This window comes from Amphiura filiformis, chromosome 7, assembly GCF_039555335.1.
Source record: "Amphiura filiformis chromosome 7, Afil_fr2py, whole genome shotgun sequence".
Lineage (NCBI taxonomy): Eukaryota > Metazoa > Echinodermata > Ophiuroidea > Amphilepidida > Amphiuridae > Amphiura > Amphiura filiformis.
In genome coordinates this window covers 65,815,698-65,841,555 of record NC_092634.1, presented here as the reverse complement: position 1 = coordinate 65,841,555, position 25,858 = coordinate 65,815,698, and the positions used below count along the sequence as shown (strand labels likewise).

At 35.0% G+C, this 25,858-nt stretch overlaps 1 protein-coding gene across 1 annotated transcript in view; it reads right to left on the bottom strand.

The window, feature by feature from the left end:
• Window positions 1-21,760, bottom strand: part of LOC140157490 (sodium- and chloride-dependent glycine transporter 2-like) — a 29,450-nt gene extending 7,690 nt beyond the window's left edge. The window contains exons 1-8 of the mRNA XM_072180693.1: window positions 21,627-21,760; window positions 20,214-20,345; window positions 19,383-19,698; window positions 18,375-18,507; window positions 9,777-9,911; window positions 9,032-9,135; window positions 7,350-7,474; window positions 570-682 (exon numbers count right to left, since the gene is read on the bottom strand). Of these exons, the coding sequence (XP_072036794.1) occupies window positions 570-682; window positions 7,350-7,474; window positions 9,032-9,135; window positions 9,777-9,911; window positions 18,375-18,507; window positions 19,383-19,698; window positions 20,214-20,345; window positions 21,627-21,741 (1,173 nt within the window). The 5' untranslated portion in view covers window positions 21,742-21,760. The remainder of the gene's footprint in view (window positions 1-569; window positions 683-7,349; window positions 7,475-9,031; window positions 9,136-9,776; window positions 9,912-18,374; window positions 18,508-19,382; window positions 19,699-20,213; window positions 20,346-21,626) is intronic.
• Between the last annotated feature and the right edge of the window lie 4,098 nt (window positions 21,761-25,858).

Here is a 25,858-nt window from a genome sequence, read left to right as displayed (position 1 = left end):
CCGCCCACTGCATACAAACGTGCATGGTTAAATTTGAATTTGGACAGATATATTTACAATAAAAACACCTTCAAAAAGTTTGTCGATTTCACATTTTATGTTATCTACAGGAGGTGTGAATTATCCTTCATGCATACATCACTTTAAATCTGAAATCGACCAAGTAATAATGACACACGGGCAATTCTAAAACAACATCTTTTGCACAGAGTTCAATGGGATTTGAAAAGTAAAGTGGCAGTTGAAACTCTAGTGATAACACTTTTACAGTGCATGATGGGGCTTCCTTAAATCATCCTCTGGGTGTCTTATGAAGTGAATGCTTCACTCTGGATAGATCCGGTAGCAAAAATATACACAATGCAACATGATGAAAGAAAGTGGCGCAAGATGAACTTAGGTCATTTTGGTAAATTGCCTATTCTCATCAATACCAAAAGCGAATGAGTAGAAATTCGGAGCATTTTTTAGGTTTAAATACTGACATTTGACATTTTGCTTAAAATGCTTTAAATGGACGTTTTAAGGACACGGAGTCACACGCTGTATATATATGTTGTTTTGCTTACCTGAGAATCGAGTCCAACCGTTAATAACATGAAGAAGAAAAGAAATGACCACAGTTGAGACACCGGCAGCCTGGACAAGGCTTCAGGATAAGCCACAAATGCAAGCCCCGGACCTGAAAGAGAAGTAGGCCTAATGTAAAGTATCAAACATTTCCTCGATCTAGATAGACGTGTTATATAGGTCTCTGTTTGACAGAATTCTGCTTCACTGAATATGCTACGGGGTCATGTGTTACTCTAACGAAATATGATCTGTAAACGTTTGGTTGGATGCAATAACATAGATCGAGTTGGCCAGAGATTGGAAACTGGACATTCGTTATTTAGGGCAATTTCACTCTAAAACCATTTTCTGCTCCGGTTTCACGAAGTTAAGTAAGTTGCCATCGTAGATGAAATACGTGGTCTTGAGGCAAGTGCTGAGTAAGTCTGTGACTTGTTGTTGGTTGAGGTCAGTCCTGGAATCCAAAGTGTCATCAGCTGTGAGCAGATCTTTGACGATAACCAATCTTTCTTCCACCGGCACGCTGGTGAATAAGGCAGTAACGTCGTATAACACAAATAGTTTGAACTGAGACAGTTTGTTAACATGTTGTTCACTGTTCTTGTGGAGACAAGATATTGGTTACGTATTTGGCCGTATTGTAGGTGCTATAGATTCCTTAGGAACTTGTTGGAAATTTATATTGAAATCTTTGTGTTTCATTACGTAAATAATAATCACAATGACAATTAAGTGTTATTGATTATCACATGTTTGATGTTTTGATATCCTCCAAATGTATGCACGGTTGATTGGTGTAAATTTATATAGAATTGGCTTCATTATTAACTAAATACAAACTATAGATGGCGCTATTTATCGTAAATCATATTTCGTTATTTGCAAGGGGTAGGTGATTAATACTGCCATTAAAACAGCTGGAATAGGTGAAACAATCAACAAGGAACATATTTTATCAAACAATAAAAGGAATTATTTGCATTAAAAGCTTGAAAGAGTAATTTCCAGTTACTAAATAGCGCCACCAATTTTGTCATTAAATGATACATTCTATAACCGAAAAAGCTTTTAAAAATGCTATAACAGTGAATAATTCTGTAAAAAAGTGGAAATTAAAGTTGAGAATCACTCAAATACATCTGTATCTAAAATAAATAAATAAATAATAAATAAATAAAATAATCAATAAATAAATAAATAAATAATAAAGAAATAATAAAATATAATATATAAATAATAAATAATAAATATAATAAAGTAAATAAATAAACTTCAGAATTTATATAGCGCTTTTTCCAGAGGATTCAAAGCGCTGTAATTTCGCTGCGTGGTGAATCATCACAATCAGATCGCATCAACTAGGCTAGTTGCAGCCGAACCCGGCGCAAACCTATCCGCACTTAGATTGTAACATCCACCCATTTTCTGCAGCTCCCCAAATTCAATTGGGTGAAGGAAGTTTTTCCTCTAATGGATACAGGATACTGAATACAAGGCAATAGGATTCTGCTGCAACTTTCAAATCTTGATTGGGTAACGTTCATTTTTGTACGCTGCGGCATCAATATTGGGGCCATTGCAACAAATGAGGTGTCTTAATGCCCTTCTCGTTCTGAACCTATAACAAATGAGGTACAATGGAAGAAATTGCTACTTCATTCCTGCACATAGATCTTTAATGCGTGTATAATCAGCGAATATGATTTGCATTAGACCGTACACATGGTACACGACGAATGAGCCGTAAATTCTGCCCCGGTCAATTTTGTTTTATTTCATGTTTAGAAAATTATATATCATAAGCTTTAAAATGGTATATCATCTGACTTCAAACGATATCCAGAAGCGGGGTCATGGTTTGTTGATCTTTACTTCTTCAACAAAATGGTCTACCTTTTTCGGTTCTACATGTGTCTCTTTTCCCACATTGCTGGTAATAAATATCAAACAGTCATAATTGGCGGTCATTTCAAATCATCCTCAAGTCAATGAGGTTCAGCAGGCTCATTGTTAATTGTTGGTTATATATACCTAGACAAAATACAATACTTTGTAATCCACCACTTGAACAGGATTTAGCCAAAGCAAACAAAGACTAGAGATATTTAAGAATTCTATAGAAGTTGTGTTCACACGATCGGACTTAAGTCACTTATTACCGGTAATAAGTCACTATTACTGGTTATAAGTCGCTTATTACCGGTAATAACTCACTTATGTCCGACCGTGTGAACATGACTAGAGATAGGTAGAAGCAGGGGTAGAAGCAAGAGCTATTTTAGGGGGGAAAAGACACTGCACGTTGACTTGTTGGTTACTTTTGCCTCGATGCCCAAGCAGGTTGTGTATGTGCAGGAGGGAGCTTGCCTGCCATACTGTACTTTTATCTTGTTAATGTTTATATTCCGTTTTCTTAGGTATCAACAATTGATCCCCATTGTGTTTGTATCTGGTTCTTATTTTAAAAATACTTTTCTAATGATATTCTTATTTGAGTATAATATTGTTATGTAATCAGCAAAGAGAATAAATTGGAACATCCTTCATGCATTTATTATAGTTCATATACAATAACAGAGATCCAAGAATTTACCCTTGGGGTACACCACAAGTTATATTCTAAAATTAAAGCTTTGAAATTAAATTTACAATTTTACCAATTACGTAATATCGTCGTAAGGACAACTTGCTGTTGTTTCTAAGAATATTTTCCACGATTTGTTACATGATTAAGATTATTTCAAATGATAAACATGTTAACCAACTGTTCGTCGTTTGACCAACATTCTCACTATTTTGTGATGTAACTTTTTTTCTGCCATAACTAAATAGCTACATAAAACATATACTCTTTGAAAGTGCATACTTATCACCCGATTCTTGTTGTCATTTTTTTCGAAACTTATAGCTAGAACTCGATGAAAGTACACACCTGGTTCAACGATTAAAAAATGTTGATCAGAATGCAAAAACGGATAAAAACTCTGCAAAGCTAACCAAATGCACACAGGTGCCTACAATTATTTATTTACAAGGGTGATTTTCTTTAAAATGTAAATCAATTTTACATGTCATTATTTTTATTAGCCACAGCTTGATGAAAGTACACACCGCATAGTTAAACTCCAATTCAGTGATCTCAGTGAAAGTTTTAACAAATGTGACCGTTCACAACGAATCAGCCGTAATGTCGGCCCCGGTCAATTTTGTTTTATTTCGTGTTTAGAAAATATATATCACAAGCTTTAAAATGGTATAATATTTGACTTCAAACGATATCCAGAAGCGTGGTTATGGTTTGTTGAACTCTGTTTCTTCAACAAAATGTACCTGTTTTCGGTGCTACATGTGTCTTCTTTTCCACATTGCTGGTAATAAATATCAAACAGTCATAATTTGCGGTTATTTCAAATCATCCCCAAGTCAACGAGGTTCACGAATGTCCTCTTATTGTTAATTGTAGGTTAAACATACCTAGACAAAATGCTTTGTAACCCACCAGTTGAACAGGATTTAGCCAAAGTCTAGAGCTATTTAAGGATCCTATAGAAATAGGTAGAAGCTTGTGTATCCTCTTCAGCAATAGGATTACTGGTTGGTTTAAACGGTATTTGACTGGCGCTATCAAATGAGATACATGTCGCACCAAATTGAGGTACCTATGAATACGACCTTCACGCACATTTTACACTGTAACTCAGAATACAATTTGCCGACTTTACGGCTCATTCTTAGTGTACATAGTGAAAATTTGAACCCCCCCCCCCAAAAAAAACCACCCCAACAACAAACAAAACAAAAAGAAAAGAAAAAACAAACAAATTTCCGTGAAAAATCCGTGGCAAAGTGAAGCCCCTATTAAATACATGCAGCCAATGTCTCTACTTAAGGGCTCGGATAGTGACGTTTTCGCGGGGTTTTTTTTTGTGGTACCTGAGAGGACATCAGAAATTGCATTTTGAATATGATAAATGTCCTTCTGATACCAAATAATTTTGATTGTCTGAAATTCGCAATGCAATAAAAATTTTAGGGCAAATTATCAACAATTGATATTTTTGAAATTTTTGACATTTAACAGTCCTAAAAGTAAACTTAATAAATATAATGATACATAAAGTTGTGTTTCTTCTTTCATTAAATAGAGTGCTCGATCCTGTGAAAGAGAGCGTGTACATAACATTAAAAGAAACAAATTTACTCCATTTTCACTACGATTCGTTTCGCCCGAAGGCCCCTTTTCGGGCGAAACGAATCGTAGTGAAAATGGAGTAAATTTGTTTCTTTTAATGTTAAATATAATGATATGTACTTATAGTGTATGTAGGTGGGATGAAAAGTCGACCATCAATTAGAAATGTTAATCTTGAAGATATACATTTTTTGTTGGTGTTTTGGGGAAAAAATCTATATCTTCAATACGAAAGGTCAAAATTTTCATATGATTTATACAATTTACTACAAGGACTCTTAAATTTCAAAAATACCAATTTGTAATCATTTGTCATAAAATAATTATGTATTATATCGGGAATTTCAAAAAATCAAAATTATATGATATCAGAAGGACATTCATCGTATTGGAAATGCAATTCAATACGTCTGGTGTGCTCTCAGGTTCCATGAAAAATACTATGCAAAGGTGGGTGACCCAGTGGTGAAATATTACAGATTCATGTAAAATTATTTTGACTTAAAATACCCGGTTTTTTGGTTCACCACAGCACTAGCAGCCTATATGAAAACATCTGTGACACTTTAGATTTTCATTTAAAATTTCAATTTATTTAATTGAATTGTAAGTTTTGTATTAGCTGCATTTGGCCAATAGTATTAGTTCATATAGCCAAATAGGTGGAAATTTTTTGTAACAAGCTGTTTTTTTTCAGCTGCATTTGGCCAATAGTATTAGTTCATATAGCCAAATAGGTGGAAATTTTTTGTAACAAGCTGTTTTTTTTTCAGGAATAGGTGTAGGAACATGTGTACTATCACTGACAAAAAGTCCCCGCAAATCCCCTGTGGGATGAAAGTACACTGTAGCTGGTTTCGAGTTAAATGTCTTAATTTTCATGATTTGGATTTATCATATTGAGCAGCATTCTACTTGTGATGTTTCTACACTGTGTAGAGAGGGTCTACAGCATCTCTGAGGTAAAACTGACAAATACAAGGTATATTTCTTGATGCTTGAAGTTTGGACTTCTTAAACGTACAGTCCATCCATATGTACCGCTGCAAGACTTCAGGTCCGTAGATGTCATTATGTTGTTTATGATAAAGTCTTGCTGGCAGGACTAGGTCATTACTGTGCTTAAATCTTGAATAGTATAGAAATATATTAAGCACGGATTTTTAATTCTCACTGCACGGATTTTTATTCTCACTGCACGAACATGCCAGGAGGCACGTTAAAATAGCCCCTGGGTAGAATCTTATTATCCTCTTCGACAATAGGATTATTGATTGTTTAAAGGTGTTTTAAAGTGTTTGACTAGCGGTTTGATTATGTTAAGTTGTACCAAGGTTGTTTCAGCAAGGTAATGAAGGACACAAATACAAACAATTAAAGAAGATTTGTTTCTTGTAATGATAATGATAATAATGATAAAATGTGATCTAACTCAAACTCGAACTCGAAACTCGATACTCGAAACTCGATAAAAAGTAACACGCATACAAACACAATCGTTGTCTCGTGATGATATATTTTTACATGGCGGTTTGATTCTGTTGTTGTACCAAGGTTGTTTCTGCAAGGGTAATGAGGCACACATAATCCCACATATATGAAATACAAACGTTGTCTCGAGTTCGTGAACTTTTTGCCATCATTGAACTTGAAGACAAAAGTGGTTTCAATGTAACTATTTTGGTTTCCAAACTTACAACTTGCTAAATTTAGTAACTATCTGCTTTAAGGTTATTAATTATTTTTAACTGTTGTGATTTGGTAGTTCACAGCATCTTACGAATGGTAGTGAGCTTTGGCAAAACTGTATTGCTCAATTCATAGCGAGTGTGTAGAAGAATTAAAATATCACAGATATACTTTTATAGGTGCTGCGGTTCTTGAGTTACGTTGTAAAGAGGGCAAAAACAACAACACTTTTGTAAAACGTGCATAACTCATTAACAACAATAAATTAAGCAAATTTGCAAAGTATACGATTTGTAGAATGAACTTTTGCAAAACATCAAGGTGTTATTTTTCAATAATTGATCTAGATAATGAAAATCGATTTTTAGGTTGCTTCGACCAACAATACCTCGTCTACCCTTAATTGTGGTGTTTGTGAATTTAAGTAAATTGCAGAAAGTAAGACAAGTTCGAGGTTAAAAACAGCATTGATGAAATTGATAATTATGACCCATAAACGTTTTCAAATTATCCATTCCTTCATTTTAAAGCAAAATGCGGCCTGATAAAAAACAATAACGAATCCCAAACTTGTTTTGGGTCAAATTATTTGAATGTCCAAATATGGTGTCAAATTACTGCAAGACACGTGATCGATGCAGCAAAGTCGTTTTAGAGCGAAATTTCCCCTAATAAGGAATGTCCATAAAATTGAATTATGACCAAAATCTTCGAATGTCCAAAATGACCTCGACTTTACATGTACTTTCAAGATCGGTGCAGAAAAACGGGTTTTGAGTGAAATTGTCCTAAATAACGAATGTCCAACTTCCAATCTCCACCATGTTGATTTTGAATATAGTGTAGTTACGTCATATTCAATCCAATTTTCCGTTCATGACAGTTCAGCTCTTACCTGCAGCTACCACGTCCTCAATTGGTATATTTGAATCATGAGCCATAAAACCAATGATAGGAAATATAACAAAACCAGCCAATATACTACTTGCGCCACAACAACAACTGAAGATAATTGCATCTCTGGTATACAAAATATAAAATAAAAGTGAAATTAGCGCATGTTGATCCCGTGTCTGCATACCTAATAGCATATCTCCGGCCACAAGATAGCAAGTTTGAGCAAGATATGGTGTAATTGGGGATGCACAATCAATGGATATTTCAGATGGTAAAACACAGGGCTTACCTTCGTATTGTCGCTGGTGTGAATCCTGTTCTAGCCCAATTTGCTTTGCTACTTGTTTTTGTTTTTGTTGTTGTTTTTGTTTTTTGGTGGGTTTATTTTTAGTATTAGAATTAGAATTTGTTTCTACATGTATTAAGGGAACTGGAATGAGCGTTTTGAGCGTTTCGACAGAATTTTTTGTGGGACATGAGAGCACGCCAGACATATCGAATTCCATTCTAAATACGAAGAATGTCTTTCTGATATCAAATAATTTTCATTTTATGAAATTTACGATATAATACAAATTTTATGACAAATTAATAAAATTTGATATTTTTCACATTTTTGAGATATAACAGTCCTCGAAGTAAATTTTATAAATTTAATGATATATTCTTAAAGTGTATGTAGCTGGGAGGAAAAGCCGACGATCAATTAAAAATTTTGACCTTTCGTATTGCAGATATTTTTCCCAATTTTTTTATATAAAAAAAAAAAAAATCCATATCTTCATTACGAAAGGTCAAAATTTTCAATTGATCGTCGGCTTTTCATCCCACCTACATACACTTTAAGTATAAATCATCAGATTTATAAAGTTTACTTCGAGTACTGTTAAATATCAAAAATATCAATTTTAATGATTTGCCATAAAATGTGTATTACATTGCGAATTTCAAAAATCAAAATTATTTGATATCAGAAGGACATTCTTCGTATTCAGAATGCAATTCGATATGTCTGATGTGCTCTAATGTCCCACAATAAATACTGTCCAAACGCTCATACCCCTTCCCTTAATCTGTCCTCTACTTAGGTATTTCCTCAGCTGCACGAAAAACATTTCAAAATGATGTTTTTTTATACTTTTTTGGTATGTTTAGCGTCAAAGGAAAGGGCGACTACTTGAATCAAGGCTAGGTGAAATATGGACTTTTCCATCGATCCAACGAGGCTTTGTTGAGTTGAATGGAACAGTTCATATTTCGTCGAATGAAAATATTCTTTCCATTGAACCAAAAAAAATCCAATATTTGCTTTATATAACTCATATAAAATTCTTTGTTTTCCATTTAAATTTATAAATCACCAGGAAAACAAAATAAATTACAAAAATATTACAAACTGTATTTATTTTAGAAGCGACACCCACACCTATAATTGGCCACTCGAGATGGTCACCGTTCGCGATATACGACCGCGTCTGACAGCGTTCCCATTTTAGCTGCGCGCCAGTGCAATGGAAAATGGACTATTGCACTGGCGCGGAGTGAAATAGTCTTTTTCTATAAATAGCTAAAAATTGAATTGACCAATTAAATGATAAGAATCTTTGTATGAGTAAAATAAAGAATAATAATGAACAAAGACAGCAAGAAATGCATGGGATAAGTGAAAGTATACTCTACCTGTAACAGTTATTCTTGAATTTATTGTAGCTAGCTAGAGTCAATATTGGTCCCCAGCCTGCCCCATAGGAGTAAAATACCTGATTAGCTGCCGCCTTCCATACCTGTTGAGGAAAAAACATAGTAAATGCATAAAACCTTAACGGGAAGGAAATTAATATTTGAATTATTGTATTTCCCACCATATGAAAATATGGACTTCTCATTATTGTTCAAACAAATCAAAATAATGCGTTCAAAATGCTTTAAATCATGGAACAACTGTAATTATTAGTTTCAAAATTTAACGTGTTATAACTGTGTCATTTGAGTGTGATTAAGGGGGTACTACACCCCTCAATAAATTTGTGACTATTTTTAAAAAAAAAACAAAAACTAATAACACCCTGGTAACAAAAGTTATGTATATTATAGGGGCAAGGAATCCAATTACTACACTGGAATTTCAGTGACCCAAGACAAGCGGTTCGAAACTTGTGCTAGAAAATGAGGTACCGCGAGGATGTACCTCATTTCCTATCATATTTACTGAACTGCTTGTCTTGATTCACTGAAATTTCAGTGTAGTAATTGGATTCCTTGCCCCAATAATATACATAACTTTTGTTACCAGTGTATTATTAATTTTTGAGAAAAATGCAAAAATAGTCACAAATTTACCACAGGGGTGTAGTACCCCTTAAACTATCATTATGTTTAAGATATTTACAACAGTATGTATGTATGCGGACAGCTCAAATCTTACTTTCGATGTGAGTAGGTATTTCCATTGTGGCCTGATGTACAGAAGAATACCATCTATAGCTCCTGGGAGTGTTACGCCTCGTATGAGAAGTATGAACAAAACAACATACGGAAATGTAGCTGTGAAATACACGGCCTATAAAGAAAAGATGCAATTAAAACATTATTATCCTACTATAGAAGCTTATAGAAGCGAATGTTCCAAAAGTCTCGATACCATTTTAAACGTTCATCGAAAGTCCTTTCGTTATGGGCACGGGTCAAAAGGCCGAGTACGTTAGTAAAAAAAGAAGCTAAAACATCGGTCAAAGTTAATCTTTTAAAACAGTGTAATAATAATGTATTAATATTTTAAAACAGTGTTTAATATATGTATTTCAAATTTTAGTATTTTCCTAATTTCAACATTCGCTCCAAAGAAGTTGCTTCAAAATATTGTTTAAAATCAAATCAATAATATTATAATAATATTTGAAGTAAAATGTCTGTCAGACAAACAGTTTTGTACTATACTTTTTACTATATTTTATCTTTAAGGGGGAATAATACCCTGATTTTCATCAGTACCCCTCTTCTTTTTTTTCTTGCAAATTTATGAAGTACATAAATATGTCCATCACCTCATGTCCTGAACTTATAAATATATCTACATACAAAGTGCTTTTAAGCCATTTTAGTAAGTCATTTTAGCCCTATATATTTTTTGTTTACTGTATCCTAGTAACTCAGATGTGAGTTTCATAACAAACCATAATTTATTCTATTCAACATGTTCAAGTAGATTACATTTATGAATAGAATACATTAAATCCTTTGTTATACTCTCTATAGAAAATCTAGTGGTGCATGCAAAATATAACACTGGAGTGAATAAATTAAATAAACACTTATACAATGGATGCATAGTCATTAGTCAATTTAATACTATCATGTGTTGTTAGGAGAAGAAAAGGCTATTAGGTCGCCGTATGTCAGGTTATAGGTCAATTGGTTCAGGTCAAATTTAAGCATCAATTTTGAATACACATGTGAGAGTCTGTGATATCATAATGAGGCATAATTTTGATATTCTGTCTTTAACTGGATATATATCGAGAAGTGCACAGTGGATATACTAATATACCTTGGGATGTAAATGGTGAGTACAATTTAGAATGCCTAGTTGAGATGGATTTCACAAATAAATATAAAATAGTTACCAAAATCATAAAAGTTAAGCTTACGGAAAACTACCCAATATGGTGGTATAGGTGACAAGAAATACAATTTTTTCAACATTGCTGTAGTATGGTTGTGGTAACCTGTTACCTATGGCTTAATTAAGTTTCAGTGAAATAATGTCGCAAGTTAAAAATACAAAATATAGCTCAACATTGAAAATAGAAGCATTTTAACCAGTTCCTTTTTTGATAGTTGTGGAGCACCAAGTTCATGAAGTCATAAAAGAAATCAGGAACCACTTATTCCCATTTTACATATCAACTTTATTTCCCTAATGTGTTAGCAACACATATCCAAAATTTTAACGAAATCCGTTGATAGTAAGCTTTCCAAAATGAAGTGAATTTAAATCATCAGTGATGTACCACCTTTTGGCTTCTACCTTTACAAGCATGTAAGCTACATTGATACCGGTACCACCAATAAAACGAGAAGATTTGCCCCTTCATTTTGCATACCACTTTGTCCAATTTTTTGGTAATTTCTTCACAAAATGCAAAAAAATGCAACAAAAAAAAAAAAAAAAATCAATGGGTGTAGTACCCCCTTAATATACATGAATTTTATGACTGCTGTCCAGTTAGCTCAATCGATAAGGCGTTCGAACCCTGGCGGTGCCTAGTACGCTCTCGTGGAAAAATGGATTTAGCTTGAAATTCCCCTGGACAAGGAACTTAATGCTAATTGTCTCGTTGTAACCCATACGAAACTCGGGGAGCTGATCCTGGTTGCAGCAAAGCTGCTGATTTGTTGTTAAATGGTTTATGGAATTATGTGGGGCCGTAGTGGTCAGCAACAACCTGTAAAGTGTACTGAGGCTTGTGGATCAACGTCTAGTCGTTGTGGCTGTGCGTAGTGCACTATAAATCACTGCGCTTTGTTTTTTTTGGTTTGTTTTTCTAGATTTCACTGCAATCCATTGCCAAATAATATGTCAATTGTTGACAGGGAATGATTCATATCCCCGGCATATATGTATACATTATTTTTTCAAGGTTTCCATGGGTACTTGATACAAAAAAATTAACTTGAATAATTTCCTTTGTATTTTGCAATGATCTAATGACCCGTGAGTTCTGTACAGCTAAGAATTAAAGGCCCTTTCAGTGATTTCACAGGAACATTTAAAAAAATGGAAATTTGTCAGAGTTGCTTAGAAATAAAGAATAAGTCTACAGAATTTCATTAAACCACTTTTCCCTGAATACATCGACAAATTAGTCAAAAAACAGAAGTTTTAGAAAGGTTTTCTACTTCAACTCAGATCGACTCGAGAAAATCGAGATTTTCGTACAGTGCGCCACCAATCGACTGGAAAAACTTCCTAGTGCAGTGTTTCTAACACGGGGGAAGTAGAGTCTAAATTGATTTAAAACAGACGCTTAATTTTTGTAGTAGAAAACAAAATAAGCAATTAAAGGTCACCGAGGCAAACTAACGGTCAATTCAAATATGAAAAACAGTTAAAATTGTGTATTTTGTTTAAAATAGTAGCTACTGATGTAATAAGTAGTAGAAACAATACGCAACGCGTGTTGGTACGTGGAGAGTGAGCTTCTTTCGATCTCGAGTCGGACTTTTTGTACTGTCAGTATCAAAAGTCCAGAATCATGCAAATGCTTTATTTTGTCTAAAATACACGGCTTTCGACCGAACCACTAGCAGGCTATGTTAGCACATCTATGCCAATTACAAAGGTACCAAAATCTGAATTTTGATGATTTTTACGATCGTCCGGATGAGCAAATCACTGAATGGGCCTTTAAGTGCATTACAGGTAGACATATAGGACTTTTAGTTTAGTTTTAATTTAGTTACGATGATAAACATAATATGGAATGACTTCCTCTTCCATTTTTTTGCAGTCATCAAAGTTTCAAAATTCATAACAATAGATTTGGGCCAAAGATTACAGACCTAAGAAATCATGCAAACATAATAAATTAATATACATTGTTTACAAAAATTAATTCAGACAAAAAAGGTAGACAATTCAATTATTTTTTACTTCAAAATCGTCGGGAAATGATTTAACAATGCAATTTGAAAATAAAAATGCCTGTAAAATTATAATCTATTTAACAGCAGTCATAAAATTCATGTATATTAAAGATAAAATATAGTAAAAAGTGAGGCGCAAATCACTATTGACCAATTTATGGCTAATAAATCCATATAATTTTGGGCCACTTAGTTTTCTTTCTGACCAGTTGGAAATGCTCCCAGCTAGTTTCTGCTTTAATTCGAGTCCTGTGATCAGCTCGTAATAGGCGACATTATACGGTTTTTGTTGCTGACTGAAACGACACAGTAGTGTTTTTTAGGAAAAATACCCGAAATTTAAATTTACAGATTTTCTTTAAAGCTTTTTAAAATACCACTGTGTTGTTAATATTCAACGACATTAAACAAACGTGGTATCAAACTGCCCGAAAGTAAGCCACCCTTTTAAAACATTGTGAATACGATTAAAAGTTCAGAGCTAAATGCGTATTTATAACGGATGCGTTACTTTTTGTGAAGTCTTTATATCATTAGGAAACGAATTTGGAGAAAACCTTCTGTTAATAAAATACTATGCTGAGCCACCAGCCTGGGTGGCTCACGCTCCAGTAATTTCAGATGATTGAGCTCAGTAATACATCAAGAATGTCTTCCAATTCATGAAAACAAATAATAAGATAATCAGCTTATCGGATTAAAAGCTTAGAGGGAAGGTCTTGCTGCTCAGCGAGTGTTTGTAATTATCAGAAGGTTTTCTCCAAATTCATTCTCTAATGTCAATCCACAATGTTATGAGTCCCTCCTATTAGACTGTAGACTTCAAGCAGAATGATGACACTGATGTAGACTTAAAGCAAAATGATGGCACCCCTGCAATTTAAATGCGCGCAACCCACACAAGTTAGCGACTTGCGGAAAACCGCCCTGCTGACTAAACATTCAGAAGGTATTACGAGCTGATCAGAGTATTTAGGGTGCAGCCTCCTAAAGAAAGAACTTCCGTTTCATAGGACTTCATCGTCGAACTTTTGGGTTGTTCCCTTAGTGATAGGGGTCACGTACTGCTCCTTCTCCATGGACCCCCCCCCGGGGCTCTTGCTATGCCCTATCAACATTGAACATTGAAAGTATCGTTCTTCTTATTGTAACTGCAAGCCCAGCGAAACAATCAATTGTTTTCCAACAAAATGTTCCAAAGTCTAGGCATATTCTAAAAAATTTAATCAATACAAATAACTGCATCTTTTAAATTCGGTTTTTTTTTTCTTTAAAGCTTTTAAAAATACCACTGTGTTGTTAACATTCAACAACATTAGACAAACGTGAAGAAAACATTTCACCAATTGAAGATCAAATTGGACATTTGAAAATGTCCAATTTGATCTTCAGTTGGTGCTTCATCATCAGTATCAATCTATTATTAGAATAAGATGGGGGTTTTCGCCAAAATTTCACTTGTAAAGAAGGTGAACTGGTGAAGAGCGAAGTCTAACATTCGATTTCACAATATTCCCAACAAATTAAGAAATGCACATTTTTGTTGCCATGCCGCATTTGAGGTGCACTGTTGATTGGTCATGTATGTCGTAGAAAGGAAGGAAAATGCATTTATGGTATCCATATAATTGCGTGAATTTATTCTTTCCAAATTTGTATTTTGATTTCCTCTCCTTTTGGGACACCCTGATATACTAGCCTACGTTTCGTTAACAATTTCATACTAAGACATTACTGGGCTATTCCGGTTGAAATCCATTCACTCCCTATGGAAGACACAGGGGCTATTTTAACGTGCCTCTTGGCACGTTCGTGCAGTGAGAATAAAAATCCGTGCAGTGAGAATTACAAATCCGTGCTTAAAATATGTCTATACTTTTCAAGTTTCAACCCGACAAATGACTAGGAAATGAAGTTCCTTACAAAGTAAGACTGATGGAAATCACAGAGAGCAGACGAAAGAGCAACATTCCGCGTACAACCAGTCTGTATCTCTTTCCTCTGTGGGCGAGAGTCAAAAGCACGAGCTGCGCGAACGAGATTTTGTCAGAAAATTAAAAGGGGTGCATTTTAAACACGTGTATAAACTTCAATAGCCTGTTTTATACTTGCAACGCTTTTAAAATAGTCTTGGTGCTTTCACAGTTAAGTATATAAGCCTACGGGGTAAATACTAAATTAAAGACTTTCAACACACTTCTAACATGTCTAAAGCCCAAATGATAAACACATCAAATCAATTGGGTATTTTTCATTGCTTGTATGAACTAAACATCTTACTGTTTAAAGTTAAGCAGTATATATAGACGATTTAGTTCATAACAATTAGTTCATACATTAATTTTTTGTAATAAAAGTTGTTGCAACTTTGCCTAATTTTATGCAATTCGCAATCACATTTTGAGAATTTGCTTGAATGTGTGATATTTCATGAAATTGTAGGCTTCGGTGTGCATTTTAAGCAACTATGCAGAGTTTGTATGTGTTTTTGTATTATAATTAACATTTTAAAGCATAATACCGTTTGGTTAACTTGATATCAGTAAACCAGCTGTGTACTTTACCGAGCTGCAGCTATAGGTATTAAAAAAAATTCTGATAAACATTTTACAGAGATTGTAATTTTACGACATTATATACGTACACCTGTGTGCATGTTTAGTTTTATCGAGCTGTAAATTTTTAAGCATAATAATAAACCAGCTGTGTACTACTTTATCGAGCTGCAGCTAGGTATTTTTAAAAAAATCTGATAAACATTTTACAGAGATTGTAATTTTATGACATTACGTACACCGGTGTGCATGTTTACTTTTATCGAGCTGTGAATTTTTAAGCATAATACCGTTTGGTTAACTTGTTACCAGTAAACCAGCTGTAATCTGATAAACATTTTACAGAGATTGTAATTTTATGACATTGTAATTTTATTGACCTGTGATTTTAATTGTAATTTTATTGTGACATTGTAATTGTATTGACCTGGATTCAGTGGATATGGATCACTTCTTATATACTTTTATTTATAGTACTCATTTTAAATGGCCAAAATTCACTTTAATTATGGAAAAACTGGTGCTTTATGCTGATTCCGAATATGGTCATAAAAATTTACATTTCTGAAATATTTGAATTTTTTTAAATGCTCAAGGATCAGGAATCCTCTTTTAAGACCACAATTGTACTCATTTGGGCCATTTTAGCATTAAGATTGCAAATTTGTTCCGGTGAAGTAATTAAAGTAGTCAATTAGTCATGCATTTGAAAATTTTCCCTTGCCTCATCTGCCTGATCAGCCTATGTCTCCCATGTTTAAAAGAAGTCTACGTGAGGTCACAAATTAGAGAATAAAGGTATTGTTTTTAGCCGCTGGAGTGCATCTATCGTCTCATATAACACGGGCGACATCATTATTTTAAGTAAAACAACGAGGCGAAGCCGAGTTTTTTACGCCAAAAATAATCTGTCGCCCGACGCGTGTTATATGAGACGATAGATGCACGACAGCGGCTAGAAACAATACCATTATTCTCAGTCTTAAACACTTCAATTCAAGTAAAAATATGATAAGTATTACAAATTTTAACCAAAGTAAATCCTACATTTTGCCAGGAATTATACCTAGGGCTTAAAATCGACCAGTCCCGTTGTTGCTATGCGCCTCCGATTGGTTCAAATTGCGAGTACGCGTATCGCGTCGATGCACACGCGCTGACCCGTGTGATATCGTGTCATATCACACGGGTAAGAACCAATAGCAGGAACATTCTCAAGTGTTTAAGAATGATTCATAACCTCATTAATAAACGCGATGCGTGCGATCCAATCATATTTTATTATTTGTGAAAACGCGAACGCAAATCGAGGTGACCGCAAAATGCGTAATTGTTCCAATGTCGCACACAATTGACTTCTGCGTGCGCCGTATTGTGCGTCCAACGAACTGCGCGCGCGCTGGCTGCCGTATTTGGATTTCGCGCTACCATATTTGCACAGATTCTGATACGCACTTTTGTTATTGGTCGTTTTGTTTTAGCCTGATCGATTTTGGGAAAGGGAAGATGTAAAAATTGTTTATTTTTACAAACTTTTGAGGAAAATTTTGTGTTATTTTGTAAAATTAAAAGATCAAAGTGACGAAAGTTATGAATGAGGTTAATAACTTTGCATCGAAATATGTCGGGCATTGTGAAAATCTAAACATTTTGCTTTGGACCTCGGAATATCCCTCGGGGCTGCGCCAATCGGGATATTCCTCGGTTCCAAAGGCAAGATGCTTAGATTTTTCACAATGCCCTCCAAATAACCGATGCGCAGTTATTAACCTCTAATTCATAACCTCATTAATAAACGCGATTCGTGCGATCCAATCATATTTTATTATTTGTGAAAACGCGAACGCAAATCGAGGTCATTAATATCTCACAATTGACCGCAAAATGCGTAATTGTTCCAATGTCGCACACAATTGACTTCTGCGTGCGCCGTATTGTGCGTCCAACGAACTGCGCGCGCGCTGGCTGCCGTATTTGGATTACGCGCTACCATATTTGCACAGATTCTGATACGCACTTTTGTTATTGGTCGTTTTGTTTTAGCCTGATCGATTTTGGGAAAGGGAAGATGTAAAAACTGTTTATTTTTACAAACTTTTGAGGAAAATTTTGTGTTATTTTGTAAAGTTAAAAGATCAAAGTGACGGTTATGAATGAGGTTAATAACTTTGCATCGGTTATATGTCAGGCATTGTGAAAAATCTAAACATTTTGCTTTGGACCTCGGAATATCCCTCGGGGCTGCGCCCCTCGGGATATTCCTCGGTTCCAAAGGCAAAATGTTTAGATTTTTCACAATGCCCCCAAATAACCGATGCGCAGTTATTAACCTCTAAATCATCAAAATGAGTGATTTGAACGCGTGGTTTTTTTTTTATTTCATAAACTCGGGGGGGGTTGCTACGACCTCCTCTCTAATGCCCACTGTGACAAATGTAACTGCACTGTCTTGCCAACGTGCAATGACTTTTCCGCTTAAAATAGCCCCTGGGAAGACATGACATAGGGAGTATGAATGGGTTTACCTGAATGGGTGGCTCCATTTGTAATCTAAACTCCCTGTGTGGGAGATTAGGTCATGTCTTCCATAGGGGATGTGTGGATTTCAACTGAACAGCACATTGCCAACCAAATATGACGTGCAAATCAAACGCCAAACGCGTACGTAATTACGTCATGTTGAATTACGTTGAGATCATTCACAATATTCTCAACGTTAATATAACCAAAATTAAAGTGTGCTGAGGCCGTGTTGATTAAGTCGGGTTAGCATAGTGCACTATAAGTCACCGCAATTTTCGTTCTCATGAAGTTGCAATTACCTTTCCCGATGACTTAATTCCTCTAATGATACATATGAAAACCAGGAACCATGTGAAAAAGAAGCACAACATCAATTGCCAATTCATTCCTCCCATATCATGAAGTCCGTTAGTTATTCCAAGTACACCGTGTCTTTAAAAAAATAAAAAATAAATTGTACATGTAAAAAAAAACATTTGAAAATATAATTCCATTAATTCCATTATTTAAGTACCATTAAAAAATTGCAAAAGAACACTAGAAATGTATTTAGCTTCAAATCTATACTGGTCAGAACTCTAATGCCGAGCTCAATTTTTTCCCTCTCCCTCCACCCCCACCCCCCTAAGTAAACCAGATTCCCGTAAGACTTCGGGCAGGAAGATCATAGATCTAAAGATAAAAAGACCAGTTCGCGACTAAAATTCTGACAACTAGACAGAAAATGCCGTACTGCGCAGGTCGGCAACCAATCACGGCGTGCATTTGCCCTGACGTCAGACGCGATTTAGTCTTTTTATCTCTGTCTTTCATTATATACATACACATGGATTTCGGTTCAATGTAGGATAATGGCAACACTGGATCCGCTTGTTATAACATAGGAATAGGAATGATGGGCCGGGAAGTACATTAGAGAATGAATTGGGAGAAAACCTTCTGATAATTACAAACACTCGCTGAGCAGCAAGACCTTCCCTCTAAGCTTTTAATCCGATAAGCTGATTATCTATTTGTTTTCATGAATTGGAAGACATTCTTTGATGTATTACTGAGCTCAATCATCTGAAATTATTGGAGCGTGAGCCACCCAGGCTGGTGGCTCAGCATAGTATTTTATTAACAGAAGGTTTTCTCCAAATTCGTTTCCTAATGAGCGCGTTCTGTTACGAGGTCTTTCTTTTGCAAGATTGTGTATGAGGAGATAAAACCCTGTTGTCCTACCCTCATACGTGTCCACGTATAATTTGGAGCGGCAACTTAGGGAATTTGCACTTTTTCAAAAAAGTTATCTTGTTATAACTTACTCCCAGTATTCTTCACTGGCTCTGACTCTGATTTGCGTATTATTGACAACCGTTTTGTTGTCCAAGCCAGACATAGTTTCATATACAATAGTCCCACGTGTCACTGTTTCTGCTGTTGAATCATTGGTAGAGTATGTTGTCAGATTGCCATCTTTACCAGGCTCGTAGCAATTCGGCGTATTCCACGAATGATTGCAACCCACCCAAGGCAAGGGGTTGGAAAAAGAAGCAACCATGTAGCGGATGGTGTAACTGATGATTATAGGGTAGTATATGCTGCAATAGGTGGTTATCATAAGCATTGCGATCCCCAAACCTAAAACAAACCATATAAAGAGAGGGGTATGATGTCTAGTATTAACATTTCTTTTTATATAATTTGTAGTGAATTTATCCCGAGAACATGTGCTATAGACGAATCCAACGAGCCCAGTCATGGTCAGGATTTGGTCGGCCATTATTGGGTCCCCGCATGCACCAAACTGGTGTCGTGAGTGCCCACGGTGGATTAAAATTCACGCTTAAAATTCGATGTTAGATTCGTTTGTGTTGTAAACTGTCATCATTCTTTTGTCTACGTGTAACACGGGTGATAGAATGCAGTTTAAAATACCCTCCAAGGCCGCATCATTTCACATTTTAGGTGAGATAGAGCCGACGGGGACCCAGCTAATGGCTGCCATTGAGGTGTAGGAATGCGTGAAATTGGATTCGTCTATATTCAACTCAACAACCCTCACCAGAAACTGCATTTATATAATTATAACAATATCAATCATAAGTTACTCTTGTTTTTGGTAAAAGAACAATGTTTATTGTTACTATACCCACCTTTAAACAGAGGTGCCATTTGCCAGCAACTGAGAGTCCCTAAGCTTGTAAATTGACCCAAACATGTTTCCAGTATCATCACAGGGATAACACCAATAGCCATTATGAGCAAATATGGAATCAAGAATGCGCCTATAGGGAAAATTATTCAAAGATGATACACGTTAAAGTTGGGGAACAAAAATCATAATTATGTGAACATGGGGAAGGAAAAACAATGTCGTAAAATGTTTTGAAAATACCTCCTGTAAGGAATTGAGTTTCAAATGCTAAGTTAACTTTGGGACTTTACGCCTACTCTATACTAACATCATCAGTTTTGATGGTTGTTAAAAAGCCTGATTCTTCTAAATGCAACATGGGATCCTCTTGAAATGGCCATAAAACTTTTTATGACATTAAGGGATCCAAAATGAGCGTTTATTGCGTTTCGACAGTATTTTTTGTGGGACATGAGAGCACCTCAGACCTATCGAATTGCACTCTGAATACGAATCATGTCTTTCTGATATCAAATAATTTTCATTTTTTTTAAATCACAATATAATACAAATTTTATGACAAATTATAAAAATTTGATATTTGTCAAATTTTTGATATATAACAGTCCTCGAAGTAAATTATATAAATCTAATGATATATTCTTAAAGTGTATGTAGCAGGGAGGAAAAGCCGACGGTCAATTGAAAATTTTGACCTTTCATATTGAAGATATGGATTTTTTCCCAAAAGACCTAATTTTTTTTGGGTGTTTTGGGAAAAAAATCCATATCTTCAATACGAAAGGTCAAAATTTTCAATTGATCGTCGGCTTTTCATCCCTCCTACATACACTTTAAGTATAAATCATCAGATTTATAAAGTTTACTTCAAGTACTGTTAAATATCAAAAATATCAATTTTAATGATTTGCCATAAAATGTGTATTAAATTGCGAATTTCAAAAATCAAAATTATTTGATATCAGAATGACATTCTTCATATTCAGAATGCAATTCGATATGTCTGATGTGCTCTAATGTCCCAAAATAAATACTGTCCAAACGTTCATACCCCAGCCCTTAATCAACAATCAAAATTATGCGGATACTATGTTGCAATTATATGTGGCAGTCATGTCCATTATCACTGGAATCTTATGGGTACCAATTATTTTGATGCCGCCTGAGCATGATATTTTGGGAGGGTACTTGATCCCCATATGTCAAAAAGTAAGGGCCCTCTCTTAAGTTGGTATACACTGGTTCAGCATTTTCATGGGTACCAAATGCGAGTATAGAATTTGTGACATAAATGAACCCCTGTTTTAAACCCTAATAGGTATGAAATGGGCGTTTCGATACAAAAAAAATATATTAAAATATGAAATATTATTTCAAATGAAAAAAATGTTTTCAATGAATTCTTTCTTACCTCCTCCATTGGCATAACACACGTAGGGGAAACGCCAAACATTTCCCAAACCAACGGAATATCCCACAGTAGAGAGGATAAATTCAGCCTTACTGTTCCACGTTTCCCTCGCCATGATTTTATGCAGGTATAGAATGCTTGAACATTGCAGAACCACTGGCGCAAAAGTTAATACATTTATTATTTTAGTACTGTTTGTGGTTTTTCTGCTTCAGTGTACAATTTCCAAAAGACCGAAAAGGCTAAAAATAATAGAGTCATGATTCAGGGAGTTACCAATTTTAAGAGTATGAATACGATTATGAATCACTTAATATGAATCATATCTCAACAAGGCTATTTATAGCTATTTATTGAGTTGTTAAACAATATAATGCTACCAAGGAAAATCAGTCTGAAGTAGGCCCAGGTCAATTTGTGGATTCTTACATTTACATTTTCAGCGTATTTAATTTCAATTCAGCTCCACATTAGTGAAAACCCCATGTGAATACGACCAAGGGGTGACACTAAAATCAGGGTTGTTCTATTAACCCTAACACCAAACCCTGTCTTTTGATATCGGAAGTTAAATAAGATACGAAAAAGGATAGAAGATGAACAAAGAAGTCACTTGGTACCCCCGGGATTCGAACCTTAGACCCCCCGCATGCCAAGCACACGATCACGGACCGGTAGCTACACGGGTAACACTGCCCGGACAGTATTTCCGTGAGCATTTAACACTTCGGGTGATTGCGTCATCGCAGACCCTGGGATTCACGCATGAGCAGTGGTTTTCATCGTGGTATTTTGTGGTATTTATAGGTGTTAGGGTTAACATAGGCTTTAATCTAGAAAAATACATCTTATCTAAGCACGCAAAACGAATGACAAATCCAGCTGATTTGCTAGCTAGAAAATGAGGCCAGTTATTGATCTGTTATGAATGATTCATATTCGACCCCTTGATCATGTTGATTACGGTTGACAAATAGAGCCGCCGTTTAGTTTTGCAAACTTTGTCTGTTCAATGCGAGTAACAAGCTTGAAAGCCCGCCCGCTATAACAGCTGAGAGCAGACCGGTAATGGCGGACTAGTATTTCCCATCATGCACCAGTGATTTGGTTTTTTTTACAGAAAGTCTACTAATGTGATAATCATGATAATGGAATGAATGGAAAGTAATGTCGAAAACAGGCAGGGGCTATTCTAGGGGGAAAGACACTGTACGCTGACAAATGGAATATTTTAGTTACTTTGGCCTCAATGCCTAAGCAGGTTGCGTGTGGACACTTGGTGGGGGGGGGGGGGTGTGGGGGGTGTGGGGGGGGGGGGGGGGGAGGGGTGGGGTTGGTCGGTTGTGTCCCGCTTTCTGAGATTTAAAAGAACAAATCACTCAATTTGGTAATACATTTTTGATCTCAACCAGTACAGTGGTATTGGGGGTCGTTCTACAATCCATCACCCAAGTGGCGGGGAGAGCCTTATACCGTATTTATCAATGCCCCTATACCCTTCCCTGGCAAACTGTCCATTTCATGTTATGTTTATATTCAGAGAATAAATTGGTGGAATTTATTTATTTATTATCATTTATATATAATTATCATAAATAATAGGGGTGCAAGAATTTACCCTTGGGTTACACCACAAGTTACATTTTAAATCTTGGACTTTAAAAAAAAACTTGAGCTTTAAAAATTGAATAATAAAATTATCATATAGAAAGAAAAAATAAATTTTTTGATTTTTTTCCAGATATTGGCGCAATATCATAGTAAGGCCAACTTGTTGGTCACACAATTAAGAATATTACAAATAATTGCTCGTTCGTTAGAGCACCATTATCATCATTTTCTTTCGGTCATAACTAAATAGCTACATAAAGTAATAGATTTTGAAAGTGCATATGACTCGATTTTTTGAGCCTAGCTACAGCTTGATGAAAGTAAACCATGTCAAATTAAGGGGTGGGGTATAAACGTTTGGACAGTATTTTTTGTGGGACATGAGAACACATCTGACATATTGCATTGCATTCCGAATACGAAGAATGTCCTTCTGATATCAATTTTTTTTAATTTGCCATTATAATACACATTTTATGGCAAATGATTAAAAATTGATATTTTGATATTTAACAGTCCTCTAAATAAACTTTATAAATTTATTGATATGTACTTAAAGTGTATGTAAAAAATGTATATCTTCAATATGAAAGGTCAAAATTTTCAATTGATCGTCGGCTTTTCATACCAGCTACATACACTTTTTACATCATTAGATTTAGAAAGTTTACTTCAAGGACTGTTAAATATCAAAAATTTAAAAAATATCAAATTTTATTAATTTGTCATAAAAGTTGTATTTGATATCAGAAGGACATTCCGCGTATTCAAAATTCAATTCGATATGCCTGATGTGCTCTCATGTCCCACTAAAATACTGTCGAAACGTTCATACCAGAGCCCTTAACGGTATTTATGTTTTATAAATATGTTAATCAGAAAAAAAAATGGTTGGAGTTATTTAGACGGGTAGGTTTCATTTAAAATACAAATCCATTTAATTGACTTGTCATTATTTTTAGCTTTCTGAAAGTACACACCTGGTTCGTTAATGTCACGTTAACGGCGTTACCTTTAAACAGTTAATGTTAATCAGAATGTAAAAATAAAGAAACTGCAAAATTGAATAAAATGACAATTTCATATAATTACAATCTCTTAAAATAGATTTATTTAGAAGGGTGGGTTTTCATTTTAAACGTCAATCTATTTAATTGACGTTCTTTACCTAGCTGCATCTTAATGAAAGTACACAGCTGGTTTACTGATATAAAGTTAAACGGTAATCAGAATACAAAAACACAAACAAAGATGCATACAATGCACACAGGTGCCTACAATTTCTTAAAATGTCACACAGTGGCATAACTCTCATATATGTGATAAGATTTCTCTACATTCCGCAACTTAAGTGACGCAAAGGCTCATATAAGATACCGACAAATTAAATAACATCGGACAAAGTTGCATACAAATTTTATTACAAAAGATTAAACACCCCTATGAACTAAATGTATAATATAGTAACTTTCAATACTAAGATGTTTAGCTCATAAAAATGCAAAAATAATACCCAAATGATTAGATGTGTTTATCATTTAGTGTTTCGGAGCCTGTTGAACATGTTGAAAGTGTTTACTTTAGTGTTGAGCTCTTGTGCTTCTACCATAACTGTTTAAATACCTCGAAGAAAACACTCTCTTAAATTAACCGATTGAAATTATTTCAATCTTTTAGCGATTGATGATAGGAATCAATCTAAATAGAATGAAAAAATAGATTGAAATGTTTTTTTGGTTTGACTTTAACTTTTTTGTAGACTGATTTCACTGTTCAATCATGTATTACTACTAAATGTACCGGCAAGTGGCATGTGTTGCATATCGAATAGTTTCAATCTTTTTAGACCGTTTCCGACGTACCAAATCTGTATTCGCTTTAACCAACATATCATAACAAACATACACTACATTTTAATTAAATAGCTTTTATATTGCAACCAAGATGTAACAATATAACCGTGGGTAATTTCAACTTTCCGGCACGTAAGATAACAGAGATCTGTCGATGGAGGTAGAACGTTTTGAATGACCCTCGTATAATACCATTGTCAATGCGCAAGTTGGCAAGTTGGCCAGCTAATTTGCTTTCATGAATTTTCCCTTTAACAGATTGTGCGCAGAGCGAGCGAAACTAAAATTCGCGCCTTTTAAGGGGGTACTACACCCCTGCCCAATTTTGTGCCTATTTTTGCAATTTTCTCAAAAATTATAGCGCATTGGGGACAAGTAAGATATGTATATTATGGGGGCAAGAACTACAACCACTGCACTGGAAATTTTATTTCAGCACAGACAATAGTTATGGAATAAAGCAGTATACAGACTTTTTATTCTGCTAGATATTGTATGTAACATATTATCGATTTTTCGTCATCATACATTCGTTAGAACTTAAACATTACTGGAAATAGAATGGCAATAGATTAAATAACGTACATATTGTACATACAATATTGTACGTACAATACTCGGAGTCTGAAGCGCACTTTACAGTCAAAAATGAGGGAAAACCAATATTTGATCAATAAATCAATTACTACTTGCTTTGAGTTGCTGAATTTTCAGTACAGTAGTTGTAGTCCTTGCCCCTATAATATACATATCTTACTTGTCACCAGT